The 23940-nt window shown below is 43.0% G+C and overlaps 1 protein-coding gene across 3 annotated transcripts in view; it reads left to right on the forward strand.

The window, feature by feature from the left end:
* Positions 1 to 23940, forward strand: part of LOC120025381 (phosphorylase b kinase regulatory subunit beta-like) — a 66663-nt gene that overhangs the window by 4694 nt on the left and 38029 nt on the right. For all 3 annotated transcript variants that reach the window (XM_038969929.1, XM_038969928.1, XM_038969927.1), the window contains 7 exons: positions 3718 to 3856; positions 7644 to 7743; positions 9144 to 9251; positions 9351 to 9431; positions 11554 to 11669; positions 15059 to 15122; positions 22148 to 22243. In XM_038969929.1, the coding sequence (XP_038825857.1) occupies positions 3718 to 3856; positions 7644 to 7743; positions 9144 to 9251; positions 9351 to 9431; positions 11554 to 11669; positions 15059 to 15122; positions 22148 to 22243 (704 nt within the window). The remainder of the gene's footprint in view (positions 1 to 3717; positions 3857 to 7643; positions 7744 to 9143; positions 9252 to 9350; positions 9432 to 11553; positions 11670 to 15058; positions 15123 to 22147; positions 22244 to 23940) is intronic.

Here is a 23940-nt window from a genome sequence, read left to right on the forward strand (position 1 = left end):
CATGTCCATCTCAGCGTAAGCAAGCTGATATTTAAGACAGATAAATTGACGAACCTGGCGTTGGGGCTGGAAAATGCCAGTGCGCCAGTTTTTACATGACGAAATGTCAAACTAACGTGCGTTTAACACTAGCGCTGCCTTAACACCAGCCGAAAATAGAGCCCGTAGACTCTAATCTGAGTCTGTCTGAGTCAGGCCACACAATTTTCACAGGTTACCGTACCATTGGCAGACATGTCACACCCCATTGGTCAGTTGTGATGATGACAGGGTGGCATGGATACAGCGTGGCAACTTATTTCATGGCTTTCTTCTTTAAAGGCAAAGAACTCCCTTTGCTCATTGTGGAAACAGAGGAAGTGTATTGCATTACATAGTCATTCTATGAAGGATATTGTGATATGTGCTTTGCTGTGACCTGGGGCTGTGGTCTAAATGCAATATCTATGTTCAAGACAAATTACTTTTCAAGGCCAATACAGCTTCTATTATATTTTATGTTGTGAGCCTATTTGAAGAAAGAAGAAATAAATGTTTGTTCTACTGAAGACGGGCAACAAAGATACTTCAATGAGGTGTCAAAGATATTGCCCATGTTTTTGGGGAGCATAGTTTATCAATATGGTTTCATGTTTGAAAATCCAAAGGGTTGTATTGTGTTTGTATCCCCCTCCCATAGGCTAGTATAAAGACAAAAAGACAGCATACTTGTGAAATTTTGATGAGAAACGTTTCCCAGAAGTGAGGGTTATTTCACAGGCTGTCGAGGTTGAAATGAGGATGCTACAGGAAAAGCACTAGGGGAGCAACTGGTCCCTCATCTGAAACCAGTCCTGCAGTGTGAAGTCATGGTGACAGACATCCATAAAGAGAACAACTTATCAGTGTTTCTCACCACCTGAGCTCCCCGGGTGAAAATGAATCACTCTCATTACTCATGAATTTTGCGTTCACGATACCACTGTAGCTTTTATATGTTTGGTGCATGTTTTGTTCTTCACAGTAAACGGATGCAATTTTAGCTTTTGGAATAATGTGACGGCACACTTTTTGTGATGTAGGCTATATTCTAGTAATATTTTACACGGTGCTTTTCCCATGCCTTTTTCTGCTCAGTCAGATTGGTCGAAATTCTGAAAGCTTGAGATTGCCCTTGGTGAGTGATTTTTGTTCTACTAGCAATGTATGAAAAAGTACTGTAACAGTAACATGCATCAAGCCACCTGTTGCTCTATCAGAAACGTTGTCCGTGAGATGACAATATGTTGACATGTTCTTGCTTCATTTTGTGGTCGGTACGCAGCAATTTAAGCAGGGAGCAAAGCAGCAGTTGTTATCGCCAATGCACAGGCCAGTGGATGAATGCCTTTTTTTGAACCTCATGGGTAAGGAAATGACGACTCAGATCTTTCTCTATCTACAAAAAAATTGTGCAGTTGTAAAGCCAGTGGCATTACATGCACTTATGATTCAGTGTGTACTTATTCTCTCTCATTTCTGAGCAAACGACATCACTGTCCCTCACAGTTTGTCTTCTTTTTCTCCTGTGCGGGTTTCAGGTTTCTTATTTATGTGGTAATGTGGCCACACTCCAGTGCCTCTTATTTTATTCTCCCACTTGATTATAGTGGAGGCTGCTATCTGACTGGCTCGGGGAGATTAAGAAATGGTAGAGCAAGTTTTATGTTTTGTTGTGGAGGTCTCTTACCTCTCATTTTTTCTCTCTCCTTTCTCTTCTCTTTTTTTCTTTTTCTTTTTTTCTTTCTTTCTTTCACTAACTATCTGGGAGCAGAGGAATGGCCCATTCTAAGAAATAGACTGTGTCTAAAGCGTTAGCTGTTGATTTAGTGGGACATTAGGTTGGTGGATGATATGAGGCTGAGCAACTCCAACCTCAGTTTATTTGCATCTAGAGTGCTGTTGTGTCTTTGGAGTTAGAGAATAATAACATATTTTAACTGTGGTTTTGATTCAGAGGAGTCTTACTAAGGTGCCATTTTTCCTCTTTGATGTGCCTCAAATACATTATATTGCCTTTTCCAAATCTAAAACGGAGATTGCATGTGAGAAAAGTGAGTCAAGGTAGGTTACATTTATGGACACGGCTGCCGAGTTAGTTGGGCTCGGAGCATCAACAGTTGAGTCGAAGAGTAAGAGGATCAGGTCTAAATAGGTGGCATTTATTAAACAGTGCAGGTGATGAGCAGACTGGATCCAGAGGTTATTTACAATAGCCTACAAATGATACATTTTGAAAATTAGTTGAGAGAAAGTACAGAATAATATATTGGCCAATACTATAATAACTAGGTAAAAACACAGGGCAAACAACCATAATCTCACACATCTGAACTGGCCCGGGTTCAGCAAAAGAATAGAAACGGTGCTTTTTTAAACATCCGGTTGAAGAACGTGCCTAAAATCTGTTAATCTACTGGTGAGCGCTCACTAAAAGCTAGTTCACAGCGTTGGTGAGGAGAAATAGGTTGGCGTTTCCAATTCTGGCGTTTGTTATTTATATTATCATGCACATATTTGATTGGACTGGCAATATCATAGTATAACAAGGAAGTATTGTTGGAAACAAAATAATAAATGGTCCAGAGCATGTGGGGAGAAAAGGCGGGAAAATAACACAGCAATTTTGCTGTTTTTCAATCGGCTTTCTTTTTACATTCACAATGCCAGGGGAAACTCCAATACAATGGTACTTTTTAACTCTGGTTAATAACATATGAATCCTAGTCAGACGAGGCACTGTACTTTTTTTAATGTGTTTTTTCCAAAGCAGCCTCTGGGGTCAAAGTAATTGTCACTGCAGAGTTAGTGAAGGGTTTATTCATATTCTGCTTAATTCCCTCCACCTCTTTATCCTGGCTATGCTGACTTTGTCTCTTTGAATTGACCCGGACTCTCTGTAACAAACGATCTGGCAGAATGGATGTCCCCTTCATTTGCTCTGGCATAACGCGGTGATGAAAAATGAAGTACCCTATTCAGACAGATTATTCATCGGGAGGGAGGACGGGAAGGGGTAGATGGTGGTGTGGTGACAAATACATTCCTGTGATTCCAGGCCTTCTGTTTTAGTGTGACTTTATTTAAACAAAATAATATTTAGAGGATTTGCATGAAGACAAACATTTGTGTCACTCTGGAATGTACAGTATGTGACCTGAAGACAAAGTTATTGTCACCTTCACATGTGCAGTGACACACCTTATTAGGATGTCTGGTTTTATAGCAATAACTACACAATATACAGCTGCTTAACATACCTTTATTTTGCATTCCATTTCACCATTTTCTGATTTAAAAAAATATCTAAAATAATTTCTGGGTAACTTACTGTAACGGTTGTCCACTAAAATGGACAAAAAACGATTTAGCAAGCAAGAATTTAGCTAGGACTGTCTGGGAGTGGTCTGAGTGGGGAGAGAGGTTTGGAACTCTCTTTGTTATTGGTCTATTAACCAATTAACTACATGGTTATGTCACCAGGCAAGCCTAAACTCCCACCCATGCAAACAGGCTGATTAGAAGCTCCTGTGTAGATGGTATTTCTAACCAGCAACTCTCAGGAAATAACACTGATCAATGTTAGTTTAATCAGCTGTTGGACAATATTATGCAAAACACAGGAAAAATATCATTCTGACTGTACTGAGCCTTTAAAGGCTGAGGGATCACCTGTATCTCCCTTGTTTCTCTCTCTAGTGAAGACCACCATTCTGAACTACCAAAGCCCTACCACTGGCCTCTTCCCTACCAAGACATGCTCCAGCTGCAAGGAAGCCAAGGTGCGGGACTCCCTGTACTGTGCAGCCAGTTCCTGGGCCCTGGCTATAGCTTACAGGTGACACCCACACACACACACACACACACACACACACACACACACACACACACACACACACACACATCTACAGCCACCTTAGATCACTGTATATTAAAGTTGATCTTAGTAATGAATCTAGTACAACCTTAGTTAATGGGCTCCATCAGGGACCGATATTCTTAATCAAAGCAGACAGCTTTTGTAATGCCAAGGGGGTGCTGCGCATTGGCATATACTGCTGCTGCTGCTGCAGCATCCAGACTACAGAGTGCAGAAAACATTAGGAACACCTGCTCTTTCCATGACATAGACTGACCAGGTGAAAGCTATGATCCCTTATGGAGGTCACTTGTTAAATCCACTTCAATCAGTGTAGATGAAGGGGAGGAGACAGGTTAAAGAAGGATTTTAAAACCTTGAGACAATTGAGACATGGATTGTGTATGTGTGCCATTCAGAGGGCGAATAGACAAGACAAAAGATTTAAGTGCCTTTGAACGGGGTATGGCAGTATGTGCCAGGCTCACCGCTTTGTGTCAAGAACTGCAACGCTGCTGGGTTTTTCACACTTAATAGTTTCCCGTGTGTATTAAGAAGGGTCCACCACCCAAAGGACATCCAGCCAACTTGACATGATTATGGAAGCATTGAAGTCAACATGGGTCAGCATCCCTGTAGAACGCTTTTGGCATCTTGTAGAGTACATGCCCCGACAAATTGAGTCTGTTCTGAGGGCAGAGGGAGGGGGGGGGGCTTCAACAGCACCATATTTCCTTCAAATGTTTCTCTAGTCTCTAGGCACAATGCTCTCACCTTCAGATATTCTGTTGATTCTGTATCTGATTATAAAACAGGTCACTTTTTTCTTTGTAGTAATGTGTCCTTCACTTCATACATTGAGGGCACAAGTTCAAGGGGAGTTCTGAGATACTCAAAATAGTCAGGGACGTTCTCCACTGGTGTGCATTTTTTCTCCAAGGGGACACGAGAGTAAAAATGAATGTTCAAGTAGACCAGAGGGGCCTACTCATCTGTCATGGTTTCTTCCCATTAGCATTGTCACAGGAATTTAATTAAGATGACTCCAATCTGACAGCACAGGCCCAAACCATTACTTTACCCTCCATGTGACTAGAGAGAGGATTGGAGTGGGTGCTCTAGATTGAAGTAAATGGGTGGATGGATGGGCAGATGCCCATGTCTGTGTGTCTAGTAAGTCTACTGCACTGGTGAAAATGTATGTTTCGAAGTAAGTGAATGTCATTAATGAAAACATACACGAGATCTACTTACAGTGCATTCGGAAAGTATTCAGACCCCTTCACTTTTCCCACATTTTGTTACATTACAGCCTTATTCAAAAATGTATTAAATAGTTTTTCCCCCCCTCATCAGTCTACAGTACACAAAATACCACATAATGACAAAGCAAAAACCGTTTTTTATAATTTTTTGCAAATTAATGAAAAAGACTGAAATATATTTACATAAATATTCAGACCCTTTACTCAGTACTTTGTTGAAGCTCCTTTGGCAGCGATTCCAGCCTCGAGTCTTCTTGGGTATGATGCTACAAGCTTGGCACACCTGTATTTGGGGCGTTTCTCCCTTTCCTCTCTGCAGATCCTCTCATGCTCTGTCAGGTTGGATGGGGAGCGTCGCTGTACAGCTATTTTCAGGTCTCCAGAGATGTTCGATCGAGATCAAGTTCGGGCTCTGGCTGGGCCACTCAAGGACATTCAGAGACTTGTCCCGAAGCCATTCCTGCTTTGTTTTGGCTGTGTGTTTAGGGTGCTGCCACCACCATGCTTCACCGTAGGGATGGTGGCAGGTTTCCTCCAGACGTGACGCTTGGTATTCAGGCCAAAGAGTTCAATCTTTTTTTCATCAGACCAGAGAATATTGTTTCTCATGGTCTGAGAGTCTTTAGGTGCCTTTTGGCAAACTCCAAGCGGGCTGTCATGTGCCTTTTACTGAGGAGTGGCTTCCGTCTGGCCACTCTTCCACAACGGCCTGATTGGTGGAGTGCTGCATAGATGGTTGTCCTTCTGGAAGGTTCTCCCATCTCCACAGAGGAACTCTGGAGCTATGTCAGTGACCATCGGGTTCTTGGTCACCTTCCTGACCAAAGCCCTTCTCCCCCGATTGCTCAGTTTGACCGAGTGGCCAGCTCTAGGAAGAGTCTTGGTGGTTCCAAACTTATTTTATTTAAGAATGGTGGAGGCCTCTGTGTTCTTGGGGACTTTCAATGCTGCAGAAATGTTTTGGTACCCTTCCCCAGATCTGTGCCTCAACACAAACCTGTCTTGGAGCTCTACGGACAATTCCTTCGAACTCACGGCTTGGTTTTTGCTCTGACATGCACTGTCAACTGTGGGAGACAGGTGTGTGCCTTTCCAAATCATGTCCAATCAATTTAATTTATCACAGGTGGACTCAAATCAAGTTGTAGAAACATCTCAAGGATGATCAATGGAAACAGGATGCACCTGAGCTCAATTTCGAGTCTCATAGCAAAGGGTCTGAATATCGAGAGCATCCTGACTGGTTGCATCACCGCCTGGTATGGCAACTGATTGGCCTCTGACCGCAAGGCACTACAGAGGGTAGTGTGTATGGCCAAGTATATTACTGGGGCCAAGCTTCCTGCTATCCAGGACCTCTTTACAAGGTGGTGTCAGAAGAAGGCCCAAAATATAGCCAATGACTCCAGCCACCACAGTCATAGACTGTTCTCTCTGCCTACCGCACGGCAAGCGGTACCGGAGTGCTAAGTCTAGGTCCAAGAGGCTTCTAAACAGCTTCTACCCCCAAGCCACAAGACTCCTGAACAGCTGATGAAATGGCTACCCGGACTATTTGCATTGTCCCCACCCCACCCCCCATTTTTACGCTGCTGCTACTCTTTGTTTATTATCCATGCATAGTCACTTTACCTCTACCTACATGTACATATTAACTCAATTACCTCGACTAACCTGTGCCCCCGCACATTGACTCTGTACCGGTACCCCCTGTATATAGCCTCGCTACTGATATTTTATTGTTGCTTCTTAATTCTTTTTTATTTTATTTTTTACTTCAGTTTATTTTTTTGTTGTTATTTTTTTTAGTAAATAAATATTTTAGTAAATACTTTATTTAACAAATTTTTTCTTAACTGCATTGTTGGTTAAGGGCTTGTAAGTAAACATTTCACTGTAAGGTCTACACCTGTTGTATTTGCCATATGTGACAAATATGATTTGATTTGAGTACTTATGTAAATAAGGTATTTCTGTTTTTTATTTAACAAATTTGCAAAAATGTCTAAACCTGTTTTCACTTTGTTATTGTGTGTAGATTGAGGGAAAAATGTATTTAATCCATAGATGAATGTTGTAACGTAACAAAATGTGGAAAAGGGGAACGGGTCTGAATACTTTCCGAATGCACTGTAGATGCCATTGTTTATGTCAATAGTATACTGGAAGCATTTGGGTGATTTTCAAGTATGATTTTGATGAGAGATCAATTGGAATGTAGCATGTCCTTGCTTGTCTTATGCTTTTGGAGGACAAAGGAATAACAACTGTCATTAATGTCCTAAAATGATTTAAAACCTGTCTATGACTGTGTACAAATACATAAGTTGTCTCCATTTAATATGTACCATTAATGTATGCACAGACAGGATAACCAGACCCTAGTAATTTTGTGCGGTGAAGTAGGATAATTTAGGATGATTTAACATGCTCTTCTGCTCATTGGGACGTTTTTCTCCATCTCATTGTGGCACATGGCGACGATCAACCCTGACGTGCAGACGCATCGATGATGACATGGGACGCACCCATGAGTTGGAGCACTCAGCCATCAAGTGCATGAGGGGTATCCTCTACTGTTACATGCGCCAGTCTGACAAGGTGAGTCCACAAACGAAACGTCAGACCACAGGAAACACTGTAGTTCATTCTTAATGATCTAAACAAATGCCATTATCCAGTAATGAATATAGATTTTTAGCAAACACAGAAACTGTCACTAATGGGGGGGGGGGGATAAAGATCTCTGTCCTTTTACTGATCTTCTCTGTTCTCACGCTTCAGTGGTTTACTATCTCACGATTGGACTGGTTTTATCTCTATGTGGATGGAATAATATAGAGGTTTCCAAATGGTTTTTGCCTCACAGAACACTTTTGTGTAAAGTATTTGAGCAGACCGTTCAGTCAAAATAGCAGCGTTTATATTGTTTAAAGACCTCTATGAAAGCATAATTACAGCTTTAGTACAATAGAACACTGGTCTTGTTCTGGTCTGTAATTGCACATCTCTGTTGCCTTTTGAAATTGTTTTGTTTCATTTACTCATGACCTTGACGACCTAATTTATGGGAAAGCTTTTCTGTGTCTTAATTATAATGCACCGTTTATTCAGTTAATTACACAGTGCAGCGCTCATTAACATCTGTCTCTGGCATTCACAGTGAACATGCCATTTTTAATGGACCCACAGTACAGAGGGACTAGGAAGCACATTTGATCAAATAAAAACAACTACAGAGCCATTAAAGGCATTAAAGAGAGGGCATCAAAGTTTACCACAATGTACCAATGAAACTAAACACAGTCTTAACGAATTAGCCACACAACACAAGCTTCTCAAATGTTTTCTGACAGATTTAACTCCGGAACCATTTAACGCTAAGATCACACACACTCACTGACACACAGTGACATTTGACAAGATTCATAAACTGCACTATTGTGGAAATGCACTTTCAATACAAATGTTAGGCTATTTTGGAACGTAACAGTTATTGGTTCGGTCAGTGCCAAATGTTGGCACAAAATAATGCACCGTGTGAAGCAAACTCAAACGGAGTGTATTACTCTATGTGAATCATGCAATTCTGACCCGGGATGGTTTTTGAGGAGAAGTCATATGTGTACGTCTTTGGCATGACTCAAGAATGGCTTAATGCACCACGATACAAATAAATGGTATGTCTGTTTGCAATATTTACAGATACATTCATGCATACCAGTGGTTTGCTCATGTCTTCAGAGCCATTCGAGGATAATTCTAGTATGTGTCCTAGTGATGGCGCAGTAGAATATCCATGAGCCATCCTAGTCCCGGTTTTCACCTCATGTACCTTTTTGTGAGGATAGAATAAATAATGGAAAGATGCCCAGTAAGTAAGATATATATATATATATATATATATAAAATATGTTATGTACTGAATCCTCTTTTATTTGCCTTTTTTCTCGCTTTTTCTCTTCCTTTCACTCTCTTTCTTCACCTTCATTCTATTTCAGGTGGAGGAATTCAAACAGGACCCCAGCCCCTCCAAGTGCCTGCACTCAATATTCAATGTAGACACAGGAGATGAGATCTTGTCCTACGATGACTACCATCACCTACAGGTAAACCCTCTCACAAACATTGTCAAGGTAACGAATGAAGTCTGAGCGGATTCCGGTCTTACGTTCTTCACCATTGTAAATACCATCTCCCTCCGTCAGATTGATGCCTTGTCCCTGTTCCTGCTCTATTTGGTGGAGATGATCTGCTCCGGCCTCCAGATCATCTACAACACGGATGAGGTACGGCCCACTGGCCTAGTCACGTGACCTCTCTCTCAGAATGAACACATCTGTCTTGCGGAGCACGACTCTCACGCAGCATGGCTTCTTCGTAGTGATTTAGATGGCGGCCAATAAAGTATGATCAACCTAAGGGGAAACCCAGTGTCAACAGGGAGCAGAAACGAACATACGGACAAGACTATAAACGACGCAAGCCAAGAAAGCTCTGGTGTGCCAAAGTGCCCTGAGACAGTTAATAGTGATAGTAGAGGCAGCAGCTGAATAAGCAGTTGTTAACGGTCCGTGCATCTTTAGAAACGCAGCTATTTACATGTGATGATTTGATGACTATGTAACAGTTTTAAAATTCAATACACCTGCCTCTTGACTTACACTAACTTATTCAGCACCCCTTTTCATTAGTGAGCAAGTTGAGTTGGAGGCCTAGTGAAACGGACAGCTAAAGTAATAGTAACTCATTCGTTATAGTGGTACTTTAAGGTGGCTGTTTTCATAGCCCTTTGGGAGATTTGAAATTCATTAATTCCATCTCTTAATTCAGTTGTCTGCTCACTGGGAGATTTACTTTTAGGCACAGGGATGAAATTATTGCCTTCAGAAAAAGCTTTTGTTTATCCAGACTTATCTTCAAAAATAGAGCTGTTCTAGAACATTATGCCCTGAAGCAATTACAGTGAGCATTCACTTTGTTTACAGAAAAGGAAAGCCTCACATTAAATATATATATATTTTTCTATCCCAACGGTAAACAAATTGCCTGTGTAGCTTCAATGGGGCCAGTCCTATTTGCAAAGCAGACCTAATTTGCACATTTTTAATAGTGCTTATTGAGCTGCGTAATACAAGTAAAGGGCATGAACATGAAATCAACGAGCATACATCCTTTTATTAATCTACATCAGAACAAATAAACAGGAAATAGGACTCTTAATGTGTTTTATTTCTGCACCGCATTTAAATGCATCTTTTGGTATTCTCATTAGTCCAATTTTTGCTCTTAGCAGTGGTTCAGTATATTTTCCCGACTGGAAGTTCAATTCAATTGAATCTGCATTGCAGTATTAATACAGGTAGATGCTTTGAGTGTGTGCTTATATGTGTGTTTTGTGTATGCGCTATGGTACTATCAAGATACCAGAAAGATCCTCAATCGCTAAGACAACTGGAAAAATCATATGCTTCTTTATCTAAATATTGAAAGAGCGTGGGCGACAGAGAGGAACAAAATGGTGCAGTTTGAGGAGAGAGGGGTGAGAGCAGGTGGGTCTGAGCAGGTGTGATGTCGTTGATGTTTGTGTGAGTCTGTATGTTGTCTTTTGTATGGTTTGTGTTGTACTTTTTTTTTTTAATAAAAAGGCCATAAAGATCCTTACATTAATCATTCTATTAAAGCCCAAAATAAAATAACCCGCAATGTCCTTATTTCAGTGTCTCTGTTTAGTTCCCTGTCTTCCCTCCTTGCCTGTCCCACTTTTGTATTTACATTTAAGTCATTTAGCAGACGCTCTTATCCAGAGCGACTTACAAGTACATACATTCATACTTTTTTGTACTGGCCCCCCGTGGGAAACGAACCCACAACCCTGGCGTTGCAAGCGCCATGCTCTACCAACTGAGCTACACGGGACTTTGTATGCTTTAGGCCCTCTCTGTTTCCCTGTTGTCAGTCACATCTCCCCCAGTACTTTCACATTTTTCCTTCATGGCCTCAAAGTCATCATTTTAAAATATTTTTGTGAAGTTTCCTTCTCTCTTGTTGTCTCATTCTGCACATAGAGAAGAGCCATTCCTCCTTGTTCCAGATGAAATTAAGGACATGGTTTTGACTACCCATGTGACTGGGTGATGTTTGTCTTTTAACATGAATGTTAATTCCATCAAGGGCAAAATGTTAATGTGTTTTATTGAATAAATAACTTATTGAAAATGTGCATGAAATGAGAGTTATTGGAGAATAATTTATTCCATTTAAATGTGAGTACATTCTTCCCAAAGTTGCATGAGCTCTTCTTTTCACAATATGATGACACAGTACAGTATAATTCCAGGGAGAAAGCTATCTATGTTGAGATTGAGAGATCTCGTTCATGTGACATTGTCATGTTTTCTACCTCTGCAGGTATCTTTCATCCAGAACCTGGTGTTCTGTGTAGAGAGGGCATACAGAGTGCCTGACTTTGGAATGTGGGAGAGAGGGAGCAAGTACAACAATGGAAGCACTGAGCTGCACTCCAGGTCTGTCTTTTCCTCCTCTAGTGAATACGTTGATTTATAAAGATATTAACACATTGCTAGACAGTCTCCACACATGGAATGTGTTAATCTCTCCACAAAAACAAAGAGGATATATTTTAGGGTAGTAAAGGTAATGTCGATGACCTATCATTCGAGCAGTAGAACTGCCTCTCCCTCTCTCAAGACCTCGATAATGATTCTGAAACATTGGTTTCTCCTAAAGAATGTAGGAAAATTGTTTGCAACTCACCACCATTTCCTAGAGAAAAAATCTGGCTTTGCATTCTACATAGACAGTAATTCGACACCATGTCCGTTAGTCAAATTCAGAATGACTGATTTGTAGTTCAGTTTCCATAATACACATTAATATGCAGTAATGTAAACAGAGAGCAATTGCGGGGGCAGAATAACAACTTTTTACATACAAATACTTTCTGAGTTCATTATCTTCATGCGGAGTCATTCACCAAGTTTCAGGCGCGGTTACAATGGAGGGGGGGGGGACTGTTCCATTAACTCAGTGTACCAGACTGCCGATGGGTACGTAGGCCTGTGTGTGGCTGAGTGTCAGGGAAAGCTGTGATGAATGCCTTCATCTAGAGAATTGAATCATGACATTCAAGCTCGGCTGAAAGGAAAATGGCAGTCATTATAAAACAATGTTAATGTCATCAATCCTAGATGGTATCGAGTTTCTGCAAAAATGGCTAAGCTGTAGTCCTATCGAGCTTGGTTACCCCTTGGCAATCTCTCGCCAAGTTAAAATATAGAGCAACTTCATTCTAATATTTTGCTTTGTTCAACTGTGGTAGGTTTCTAATTTAAGTCCACTCTATAGTAGGTTTAATCCGGACTGCTCTCATTGGGACATGTTGACAGAAGCTGTCAACATCAGTCAGGATTAATTACATCATAGAATAGTACGTTAGTGTATGTATGTTTCTCCCTTTTGTAAAAATTGTCTGACAAGATACTGTGTTGTGCTTGTTGTCTGCAAATTGTTACTATTATCAAACCAATGCCCACCCTGCTCCCTGAAACTACAGCGCTGTGTGCACATTCAATGTTTTAAACCTTTGACCAAGGCGTCACACTCACTCAGTGTGACGCAAGTTCGGAAAGGCAAGTTCGGACAGAAAATCAATCGACTTTCAAAAAGGCCTCATGTTGCTTGATTGTGATCATTGCTGCTGATTTTGTCAGAGAGGGAGCTGAAGTTGTGTTTCGGAAAGCTGGTTTCAACTATGTTCTGTTATTTTTCTGCATTTTTGTATCGGTTTGGGCTCTGTTTGCGGGATTGTACACCTTTTTATTTGTCGGCATATCTTGCAACTCTCCTTGCCACGTCGTCTTCTTATTTTATAGAGCGCTATTAAGAGGGAAAGGAAATCCACTGCTATTTTCTCTGCATAGTAAAGTGCACAATGATTTCAGCCCCCTCTCCTCAACAGTTATATCTACGAGTCATCTGTTTTCATTACATTATTAAACCATTCAAATGTATACTTTACAGTATAAATGTAAAGCTCATTACAAGTCAAGGAGTGTTTTTTTTAGGTGTCATGTGCCTTGTACATAGGGGGTTCATAAAAAGTTTAACCAAACCCCCCTTTTATAAAGTATCTCCAGTTGAAGTCGGAAGTTTTCACACACTTAGGTTGTTATTAAAAGTCATTTTTCAACCACTCCACAAATTTCTTGTTAACAAACTGTAGTTTTTGCAAGTTGGTTAGGACATGTACTTTGTGCATGACACAAATAATTTTTCCAACAATTGTTTACAGACAGATTATTTCACTTATAATTCACTGTATCACAATTCCAGTGGGTCAGAAGTTTACATACACTAAGTTGACTGTGCCTTTAAACAGCTTGGAAAATTCCAGAAAAAAATACCGTCTGATAAAAGCTTCTGATAGGCTCATTTACATCATTTCAGTCAATTGGAGGTGTATATGTGGATGTATTTCAACACATACCTTCAAACTCAGTGCCTCTTTGCTTGACATCATGGGAAAATCAAAATAAATCAGCCAAGACCCCAGAAAAAGAATTGCAGACCTCCACAAGTCTGGTTCATCCTTGGGAGCAATTTCCAAACGCCTGAAGGTACCACATTCATCTGTACAAACAATAGAACGCAAGTATAAACACCATGGGACCACGCAGCCGTCATACCGCTCAGGAAGGAGACGCGTTCTGTCTCTTAGAGATAACGTACTTTGGTGCGAAAAGTGCAAATCAATCCCAGAACAACAGCAAAGGTCCTTGTGAAGATGCTGGAGGAAACCGGTACAAAAGTATCTATATCGACATAACCTGAAAGGCCGCTCAGCAAGGAAGAAGCCACTGCTCCAAAACCGCCATAAAAAAGCCAGACTACGGTTTGCAACTGCACATGGGGACAAAGATTGTACTTTTTGGAGAAATGTCCTCTCGTCTGATGAAACAAAAATGACCATAATGGCCATAAAGACCATTGTTATGTTTGGAGGAAAAAGGGGAAGGCTTGCAAGCCAAAGAACACCATCCCAACCGTGAAGCACGGGGGTGGCAGCATCATGTGGTGGCGGTGCTTTGCTGCAGGAGGGACTGGTGCACTTCACAGCATAGATGGCATCATGAGGACGAAAAGTATGTGGATATATTGAAGCAACATCTCAAGACATCAGTCAGGAAGTTAATGTTTGGTTGCAAATGGGTCTTCCAAATGGACAATGACCCCAAGCATACTTCCAAAGTTGTGGCAAAATGGCTTAAGGACAACAAAGTCAAGGTATTGGAGTGGCCATCACAAAGCCTTGACCTCAATCCCATAGAAAATGTGTGAGCAGAACTTAAAATGCGTTTGCGAGCAAGGAGGCCTACAAACCTGACTCAGTCACACCAGCTCTGTCAGGAGGAATGGGCCAAAATTCACCCAACATATTGTGGGAAGCTTGTGGAAGGCTATCTGAAATGTTTGACCCAAATTAAACCATTTGAAGGCAATGCTACCAAATACTAATTGAGTGTATGTAAACTTCTGACCCACTGGGAATGTGATGAAAGGAATAAAAGCTTAAATAAATCATTCTCTCTATTATTCTGACATTTCACATTCTTAAAATAAAGTGGTGATCCAAACTGACCTAAGACAGGGCATTTTTACTAGGCTTAAATGTCAGGAATTGTGAAAAATGGAGTTTAAATGTATTTTGCTAAGGTGTATGTAAACTTCCGACTTCAACTGAATATAAAGTAACCAGTGCATGTTAACCTTGCATGTAACTTGGCGCTATAGAACAGAACAGAAAATGTGTAGCCTATGGTATTTCAATTATAAATACCTAGACAGTGCTTTCAGGTTTATATTGGGTTTCTGAAACATGTTCTTTCTTTTGCAGTTCTGTGGGGCTGGCCAAAGCTGCTCTCGAGGCTATCAATGGATTTAACCTGTTTGGGAATCAGGTATTTGATTTATTCTCCAACTTTCATCCACATTCTGTCAAGAGACCTAGCCATTGTCCTCACTTACTCTGAAGATAAGAGTTTAGGATTTTAATGACCGAACTGTGTATTCACCTCTGGTGTAACAGCGTCTGATGCATTAAGATTGCATTATAGATAGTGTGTAACTGATTTTATGCTTCAAATTGGGAGTCCCATTACATCACCATCCATCTTCAAGATCTTATAGATGATAATAGCACAACAGTTCTCAGAGATTGAATTCATCAGAAATTCTTTAATATATACTTAAATTGTATTATTTAACCTTTATTTAACTAGGCAAGTCAGTTAAGAACAAATTCTTATTTACAATGACTGCCTACCCCGGCCAAACCCGGGCTGACGCTGGGCCAATTGTGCGTGTGGATGTGATGCAGCTTGAAGCCGGTGATGTGATGCAAATGACCTGATATCATCATTTTCTGTGTGTGGAAAGTGAACCATACACTCAGGGGTTTTATTGAGTGGGCTTGTGTTGTACTCAGGGCTGACTAGCTAGATATCTATGTACTAACAGCTTTGATAGATTACTGCTGTTCCCATTTCCTTGATTTCCTTGCTCCTTTCTGGATCAGCCATTTGTAGGATTAATTTGTTTTGCTGTCTAGAGGAAGTAAAGACAGGAATGCTGTCTAGAGGAAGTAAAGTTTCACTTTGCAGCGTGACCATCTAGTGATAAGTACTGGGGGTCAGGGGTCACACATTAGATGACAGAGAACTGGATGCCATGCTTGTTGAGACGCTCATCAAGCCAGCTATGAAAATAGCTAGCCACTGGAGGATAAGACGGGACAAAGATATTCAAGATAAAGAAATAAAAAATATCAAAAGGTCAGACTCAACAAAACCACAACTTTGTGCAAAGCCATCTCATACTGGATTCAGAGCCGATTGGCAAGTTCAGTGGAGTTCATGGCTAAAAGTCAGTAGATAAATACAATGTTTCGATTTCATGTATAATTAAAATTAATTATACATTAACAGTCCACTCTGGACCAAGCATCAAGCCAGCTATACACAGGCAATTATACCAATTATACCACCATATATCATGTGACAGAATACTGATAAACAGCAGTATTCCCTGTGTAAATTTGTCTACCATCCAAATCTGTCTTTAATTTATTATTTTTATTGATCAGAACATTACAGTACATTAACAGGGCATGTTATAGGGAAACACTTCTGCAAAAAAGCCTTTTAATAACAAAAAAGGGGACACAAACCCCAATCACCATGTCTAAGGTTAGGTTACAAAGCATGCATTTATAGTCAAACAAAATAGTTAATGGGAAGAAGAAGAAACAGGGAGGTGGAGACCAGCTCCAGAACCAAGTGGAGAACATGTCTGTCAACGATTCTTAAGACACCATCATCATTCCTATCCTTAAGCTCATTCCTATCCCAAATTTTAAGGTTTGGGTTGGCCCCTTAGTTTCCAGTGACGGGAAATAACGCTACAGCATACAATGCCATTCTAGACGATTCTGTGCTTCCAACTTTGTGGCAACAGTTCAGGGAAGGCCCTTTCCTGTTTCAGCATGACAATGCCCCAGTGCACAAAGAGAGGTCCATACAGAAATGGTTTGTTGAGATCTGTGTGGAAGAACCCTGACCTCAACTCCATCGAACACCTGTGGGATCAATTGGAACGCCGACTGCAAGCCAGGCCTAATCGCCCAAACTCAGTCAAAACAGAAAATGTGTGTCAGTCTGTTTCTTGTGAAAACAGTGAACAACTTGTGAACATTTCTGAATTATAATATATACTGTGGAGCCAGTTTCCCCACCTGGGGTAAATGTAGAAGTTCACTTTTTTCACTGTTTTTTCTCTCACTGTGCTTACATGATAATGTTCATTAAAACAGAAAATCTCAAGATACCACCACAATGGTCGAAGGAGATGGAGGGTGGGCGTTGTAGTTTCTCTGTCAAGTTTGTAACTAACAAACATATTCCATCTGAAGTGCTCTTTATTGCAGCCCCAAAGTGCTCAGTGTCTTTGTTGGTAAGTGTTTGAGTTTTAGATCTTGTTGAAGGCAGCCACATCCATAGACTTTATCCATAAAAGCGATAAATCCTAAAATTCAAGTCCAACTGTGGCCCTACATTTGCAGATTCACTGTATCTTAACCTCTTTATGACTAACACAGACACACAAAATGGATTGGAAAACTGAACAACTTCCACTTAGCATTCTTGTTTTTCTCAAAACAGATTTCTTTCTTTTCCATTTTGTTCGTTCATGCACACAGCATGACGCATTTCAAGCAAATACAGCACAACAACAACATTGTGTCCCATGTGAACCTACCATGAAAGGAGAATATCTTACCCATAGTGATATACAGTTCCTTCAGAAAGCGTTCACAACCCCTTGACCTTTTCCTAATTTTTGCTGTGTTAGAGCCTGAATTTAAAATGGATTAAATTGATCGTTTTTTTGTCACTGGCCTACACACATTACCCCATAATGTCAAAGTGGAATGATGTTTTTACATTTTGTACAAATTATTTCATAATGAAAAGCTGAAATGTCTGGAGTCAGTAACTATTCAACCCCTTTTGTTATGGCATGCCCAAATAAGTTCAAGAGTAAAAATGTAAGTTGCAAAATGCAATAATTGAGTTTAACATGATTTTTGAATGACTACTGTACCTCATCTCTGTACCCCACACATACAATTAGGACCCTCGTGCAGTGAATTTCAAATACTGATTCAACCATAAAGACCAGGGAGGCTTTCCAAGGCCTCACAAAGGGTACCTATTGGTAGATGAGTTAAAAAATTATAAAAAGACATTAAATATCCCTTTGAGTATGACGTTATTAATTACACTTTGGATGCTGTATCAATACACCCAGTCACTACAAAGATGCAGGCGTCCTTCCTAACTCAGTTGCCAGAGAGGAAGGAAACCGCTCGGGGATTTCAGAGGTTTAATGGCTGTGATAGGAGAAAACTGAGGATGGATCAACAATAATGTAGTTAATGCACAATACTAACCTAATTGACAGAGTGAAAAGAAGGAAGCCTGTACAGAATAAAAATATTCCAAAACATGCATCCTGTTTGCAACAAGGCACTAAAGTAATCCGCAACAAATGTGGCAAAGCAATTAACCTTTTGTCCTGAAACAAAGTGTTATGTTTGGGGAAAATACAACACATTACTATCATGTTATGGGTATGCTTGTAATCATTAAGGACTGGGGAGTTTTTCTGGATAAGATGAAAATCCTAGAGGAAAAACTGGTTCAGTCTGCTTTCCACAAGACACTGGCATATGAATTCACCTTTCAGCAGGACAGTAACCTAAAACACAAGGCCAAATCTACACTGGAGTTCCTTACCAAGAAGACAGTGAATGTTCCTGAGTGGCCGAGTTAGTTTTGACTTAAATCTGCTTGAAAATCTATAGCAAGACCTGAAAAATGGTTGTCTAGCAATGATCAATAACCAATTTGAAAGAGCTTGAAGAATCTTTGAAAAGGATAAAGGGCAAATGTTGTGGAAAGCTCTTAGAGATTTACCCAGAAAGACTCCCGCTGTAATCACAGCCAAAGGTGATTCTAACATTTATTGACTCGGGGTTGAATAAGATATCAAGATATATTCATGTTTTATTTTTCATAATTGTTTTTTGTATATTTTGTGTAGATTGTTGACAAAAATTACAATTAAATCCATTTTAATCCCACTTTGTGTCACGTTCCTGACCTGTTTTCTTTTGTCTTGTATTTATTTAGTTGGTCAGGGCGTGAGTTGGGTGGGTTTGTCTATGTGTGATTTTCTATGTTGGGATGTTTGTGTTCGGCCGGGTATGATTCTCAATCAGAGGCAGCTGTCAATCGTTGTCCCTGATTGAGAATCATACTTAGGCAGCCTGGGTTTCACGTGTGTGTTGTGGGTGTTTGTTTCCGTGTTTGTATTCGTGCCACACGGGACTGTTGTCGGTTGTATTCATTTTGTTATTTTGTTTCATGTTAGTGTTCAGTTTCGATTTAATAAATTATCATGAGCACTACCCACTCTGCGTGTTGGTCCGATCCATGCTCCTCCTCGTCTGAGGAGGAGAACGACTATGACGACCGTTACAGAAACACCCACCCCAAAAGGATCAAGCAGAGTGGGAACAGACAGCAGCAGCAGCAGAGACCGAGGACACAGGACTCGTGGACTTGGGAGGAGATCCTGGACGGCAAAGGACCCTGGGCTCAGCCAGGGGAATATCGCCGTCCCAAGGCGGAGTTGGAGGCAGCGAAGGCAGAGAGGCGCTGGTATGAGGAGGCAGCGCGGCGACGCGGTTGGGAGCCCGAGAGTCAGACCCAAAAATTTATTGCGGGGGGGGGGCACACGCGGAGTGTGGCAAAGCCGGGTAGGATACCTGAGCCAACTCCCCGTGCTTACCGTGGAGTGAGAGGGCGTCGTACTGGTCAGACACCGTGTTATGCGGTAAAGCGCACGGTGTCCCCAGTACGCGTGCTTAGTCCAGTGCGGGCTATTCCACCTTGCCGCACTGGCCGGGCTAGGTTGGGCATCGAGCCGGGTGTCATGAAGCCAGCCCAACGCATCTGGCCTCCAGTGCGTCTCCTCGGGCCGGCGTACATGGCACCAGCCTTACAAATGGTGTCCCCGGTTCGCCAGCATAGCCCAGTGCGGGTTTTTCTACCTCGCCGCACTGGCAGGGCTACGGGGACCATTCAACCTGGTAAGGTTGGGCAGGCTCGGTGCTCAAGAGCGCGTGTCCTCCTTCACGGTCCGGTTTTTCCGGTGCCACCTCCACGTACCAGTCCTCCGGTGGCAGCCCCCCGCACCAGGCTGTCTCTCCGTCTTCTCTCTCCAGTTGCTCCCACCTGTCCAGCGCTGTCAGAGCCTTCCTCCTCTCCAGCGCAGCCAGTGTCTGAGCTGCCTGCCTGCCCAGCGCTGTCTGAACTGTCTGCCTGCCCAGCGCTGTCTGAGCTGCCTGCCTGCCCAGCGCTGTCTGAGCTGCCTGCCTGCCCAGCGCTGTCTGAGCTGCCTGCCTGCCCAGCGCTGTCTGAGCTGCCTGCCTGCTTAGCGCTGTCCGTCTGTCCCGAGCCATCAGAGCTGCCCGTCTGTACTGAGCCTTCAAAGCCGCCCGTCTGTACTGAGCCTTCAAAGCCGCCCGTCTGTCCTGAGCCTTCAGAGCCGCCCGTCTGTACTGAGCCTTCAAAGCCGCCCGTCTGTCCTGAGCCTTCAGAGCCGTCTGCCAGACAGGAGCCGCTAGAGCCTTCCACCAGACAGGAGCCGCTAGAGCCTTCCGCCAGACAGGAGCCGCTAGAGCCTTCCGCCAGACAGGAGCCGCTAGAGCCTTCCGCCAGACAGGAGCCGCTAGAGCCTTCCGCCAGACAGGAGCCGCTAGAGCCTTCCGCCAGACAGGAGCCGCTAGAGCCTTCCGCCAGACAGGAGCCGCTAGAGCCTTCCGCCAGACAGGAGCCGCTAGAGCCTTCCGCCAGACAGGAGCCGCTAGAGCCTTCCGCCAGACAGGAGCCGCTAGAGCCTTCCGCCAGACAGGAGCCGCTAGAGCCTTCCGCCAGACAGGAGCAGCCAGAGCCGTCCAGCCAGGACCAGCCAGAGCCGTCCAGCCAGGACCAGCCAGAGCCGTCTAGCCAGGACCAGCCAGAGCCAGCCAGCCAGGATGGCTCTGGTTGGCTGGCTCAATAAAGGTGCGGTACTAAGAAGCGTAGGTCACAGTGGAGACCACGTTCTGTGCTGTCACAATCCTTTACATCCCATTCCACCAAACCCTGCAGTATGTACAGTAAATCACTCAAGCAGGCCTGTTGAGTCACTCTGATGTCTAAAAGCTTTGGTTGGCTTGTTTGAAAGCAGCATACATAATGCATTGTGCAGAAACTGCTTAGATAGTACGTTTTTCTTTTTTTTTGCCTTAATGTGAACATTGTTGAGGTGTTAGTGAAGAAACGTGTCCGGGAACATTTGTAACAGAAATTTTGTGAGATGTGTTAATCCAGAAATGGTACAGTAAACTAGCCCAGAAAAAGCACTCAGACCCTCATTTCAACAGAGGGTATGTAATCATACCGTGGGCAAAGAGTTTGCAGTCTAACAACATGGTGTGGTATCAAGGTGATTGGATGGCCCTTCATGGTTGGAGTGCCCCCGCACTGCTCAAAGCATAGAAACACAATGCTTTTTAGCTTTGTACTCAAAAATATCAAATGGTCAGGCAATACTGATGACTCTTTTGTAAGAGTAAGGTTGTAATATTGCTGCTTTCGTAGCTGGTTTTGCTCTGCAGAGGCGGCAGGTGAGACGTTGGAGGCTCTGAGTGTGTGTGCAGCACTTCATCCTCCTAGCTGAGTTCACAGTAACGTAAACAAAACAGGTCTTCTGCTATGTAGAGAATGTGCTATATAGTGTGTGTACACGTTGGTACGTGTGTCCGTGCACATTGGTACGTGTGTCCGTGCGTGAGCGAGTGTCAAAATCAAATCATATTAAATTGTATTGGTCACATCGACATATTTAGCAGGTGTTGTTATTGCGGGCGTAAAGAAATGCTAGTGTTCGTGGTTGTGACACTTTGATGTTTCCTGCGTATTAAGGCTTCTTTTCAGGAAGCTAGTGGAAGTGGTGGTGACAGCTGCAGTGCGACAGGCCTATATCAGGTCATGCTGGGAACAGCCAGTAGCTGCCATCCATGCCCTGCAGTCCCATGGCTCACTAGTGACACAGTTCAACAGCACGGACGGAATAAATATAAATGTGTCCTAGATGTTTTGAGTTCTGATTGGCTATGAAAGTCGGTGTTCAACCAGGTTTCCTATATGCGTTATGTCCAAACATGTAAGCATGCAGGCTACGTTGAGTCTTGCATTGTGACAAAACGGAAGCGCTACAATTTTCATCCACAGCGAATCAATATCAGACCTTGTCTGACCCGCATCATTCTTACAACCACCAGTGAATATGACTCGTCATCTCTGTTGGTCTGCAGGGTTGCTCTTGGTCTGTCATCTTCGTGGACCTGGATGCCCACAACAGGAACAGACAGACACTGTCCTCCCTCCTACCCAGAGAATCCAGGTCCCACGTGAGTAAAGACAATTAAACCACTCATTGCTAAATACCATTCTGTACCTGATGATGTATTGGCTCAGTGACCAGTCCAGTCTCCCAGTTCACCAGTAAAGAGGGGGCTAATCATTTTTCTCCGGCAGTAAGAGCAACTAGACAGAAAAGTGCTCCTGTAAATTAATTGGTTTAATTAGGGGAGATGGAAGAAATGCATTGGCGCTACATCTACAACATGGGCTAATGGGAGGGAGAGGTGGGGATGGAGTGAGAGAGGGCTGCGGAGGAAGGAGGTGGAGGGAGTACAGTACAAGGCTTATGCAAATAAAACGTTGAGCATCTTAATTATACACTGCTCAAAAAAATAAAGGGAACACTTAAACAACACAATGTAACTCCAAGTCAATCACACTTCTGTGAAATCAAACTGTCCACTTAGGAAGCAACACTGACAATAAATTTCACATGCTGTTGTGCAAATGGAATAGACAACAGGTGGAAATTATAGGCAATTGGCAAGACACCCCCAATAAAGGAGTGGTTCTGCAGGTGGTGACCACAGACCACTTCTCAGTTCCTATGCTTCCTGGCTGATGTTTTGGTCACTTTTGAATGCTGGCGGTGCTTTCACTCTAGTGGTAGCATGAGACGGAGTCTACAACCCACACAAGTGGCTCAGGTAGTGCAGCTCATCCAGGATGGCACATCAATGCGAGCTGTGGCAAGAAGGTTTGCTGTGTCTGTCAGCGTAGTGTCCAGAGCATGGAGGCGCTACCAGGAGACAGGCAAGTACATCAGGAGACGTGGAGGAGGCCAGAGGGCCTCTTACAGGCCGTAAGAGGGCAACAACCCAGCAGCAGGACCGCTACCTCCGCCTTTGTGCAAGGAGGAGCACTGCCAGAGCCCTGCAAAATGACCTCCAGCAGGCCACAAATGTGCATGTGTCTGCTCAAACGGTCAGAAACAGACTCCATGAGGGTGGTATGAGGGCCCGACGTCCACAGGTGGGGGTTGTGCTTACAGCCCAACACCGTGCAGGACGTTTGGCATTTGCCAGAGAACACCAAGATTGGCAAATTCGCCACTGGCGCCCTGTGCTCTTCACAGATGAAAGCAGGTTCACACGCACATGTGACAGACGTGACAGAGTCTGGAGACGCCGTGGAGAACGTTCTGCTGCCTGCGACATCCTTCAGGATGACCGGTTTGGCGGTGGGTCAGTCATGGTGTGGTGTGGCATTTCTTTGGGGGGCCGCACAGCCCTCCATGTGCTCGCCAGAGGTAGCCTGACTGCCATTAGGTACCGAGATGAGATCCTCAGACCCCTTGTGAGACCATATGCTGGTGCGGTTGGCCCTGGGTTCCTCCTAATGCAAGACAATGCTAGACCTCATGTGGCTGGAGTGTGTCAGCAGTTCCTGCAAGAGGAAGGCATTGATGCTATGGACTGGCCCGCCCGTTCTCCAGACCTGAATCCAATTGAGCACATCTGGGACATCATGTCTCGCTCCATCCACCAACGCCACGTTGCACCACAGACTGTCCAGGAGTTGGCGGATGCTTTAGTCCAGGTCTGGGAGGAGATCCCTCAGGAGACCATCCGCCACCTCATCAGGAGCATGCCCAGGCGTTGTAGGGAGGTCATACAGGCACGTGGAGGCCACACACACTACTGAGTCTCATTTTGACTTGTTTTAAGGACATTACATCAAAGTT

This window comes from Salvelinus namaycush, chromosome 30, assembly GCF_016432855.1.
Source record: "Salvelinus namaycush isolate Seneca chromosome 30, SaNama_1.0, whole genome shotgun sequence".
NCBI classification, from domain to species: Eukaryota; Metazoa; Chordata; class Actinopteri; order Salmoniformes; family Salmonidae; genus Salvelinus; species Salvelinus namaycush.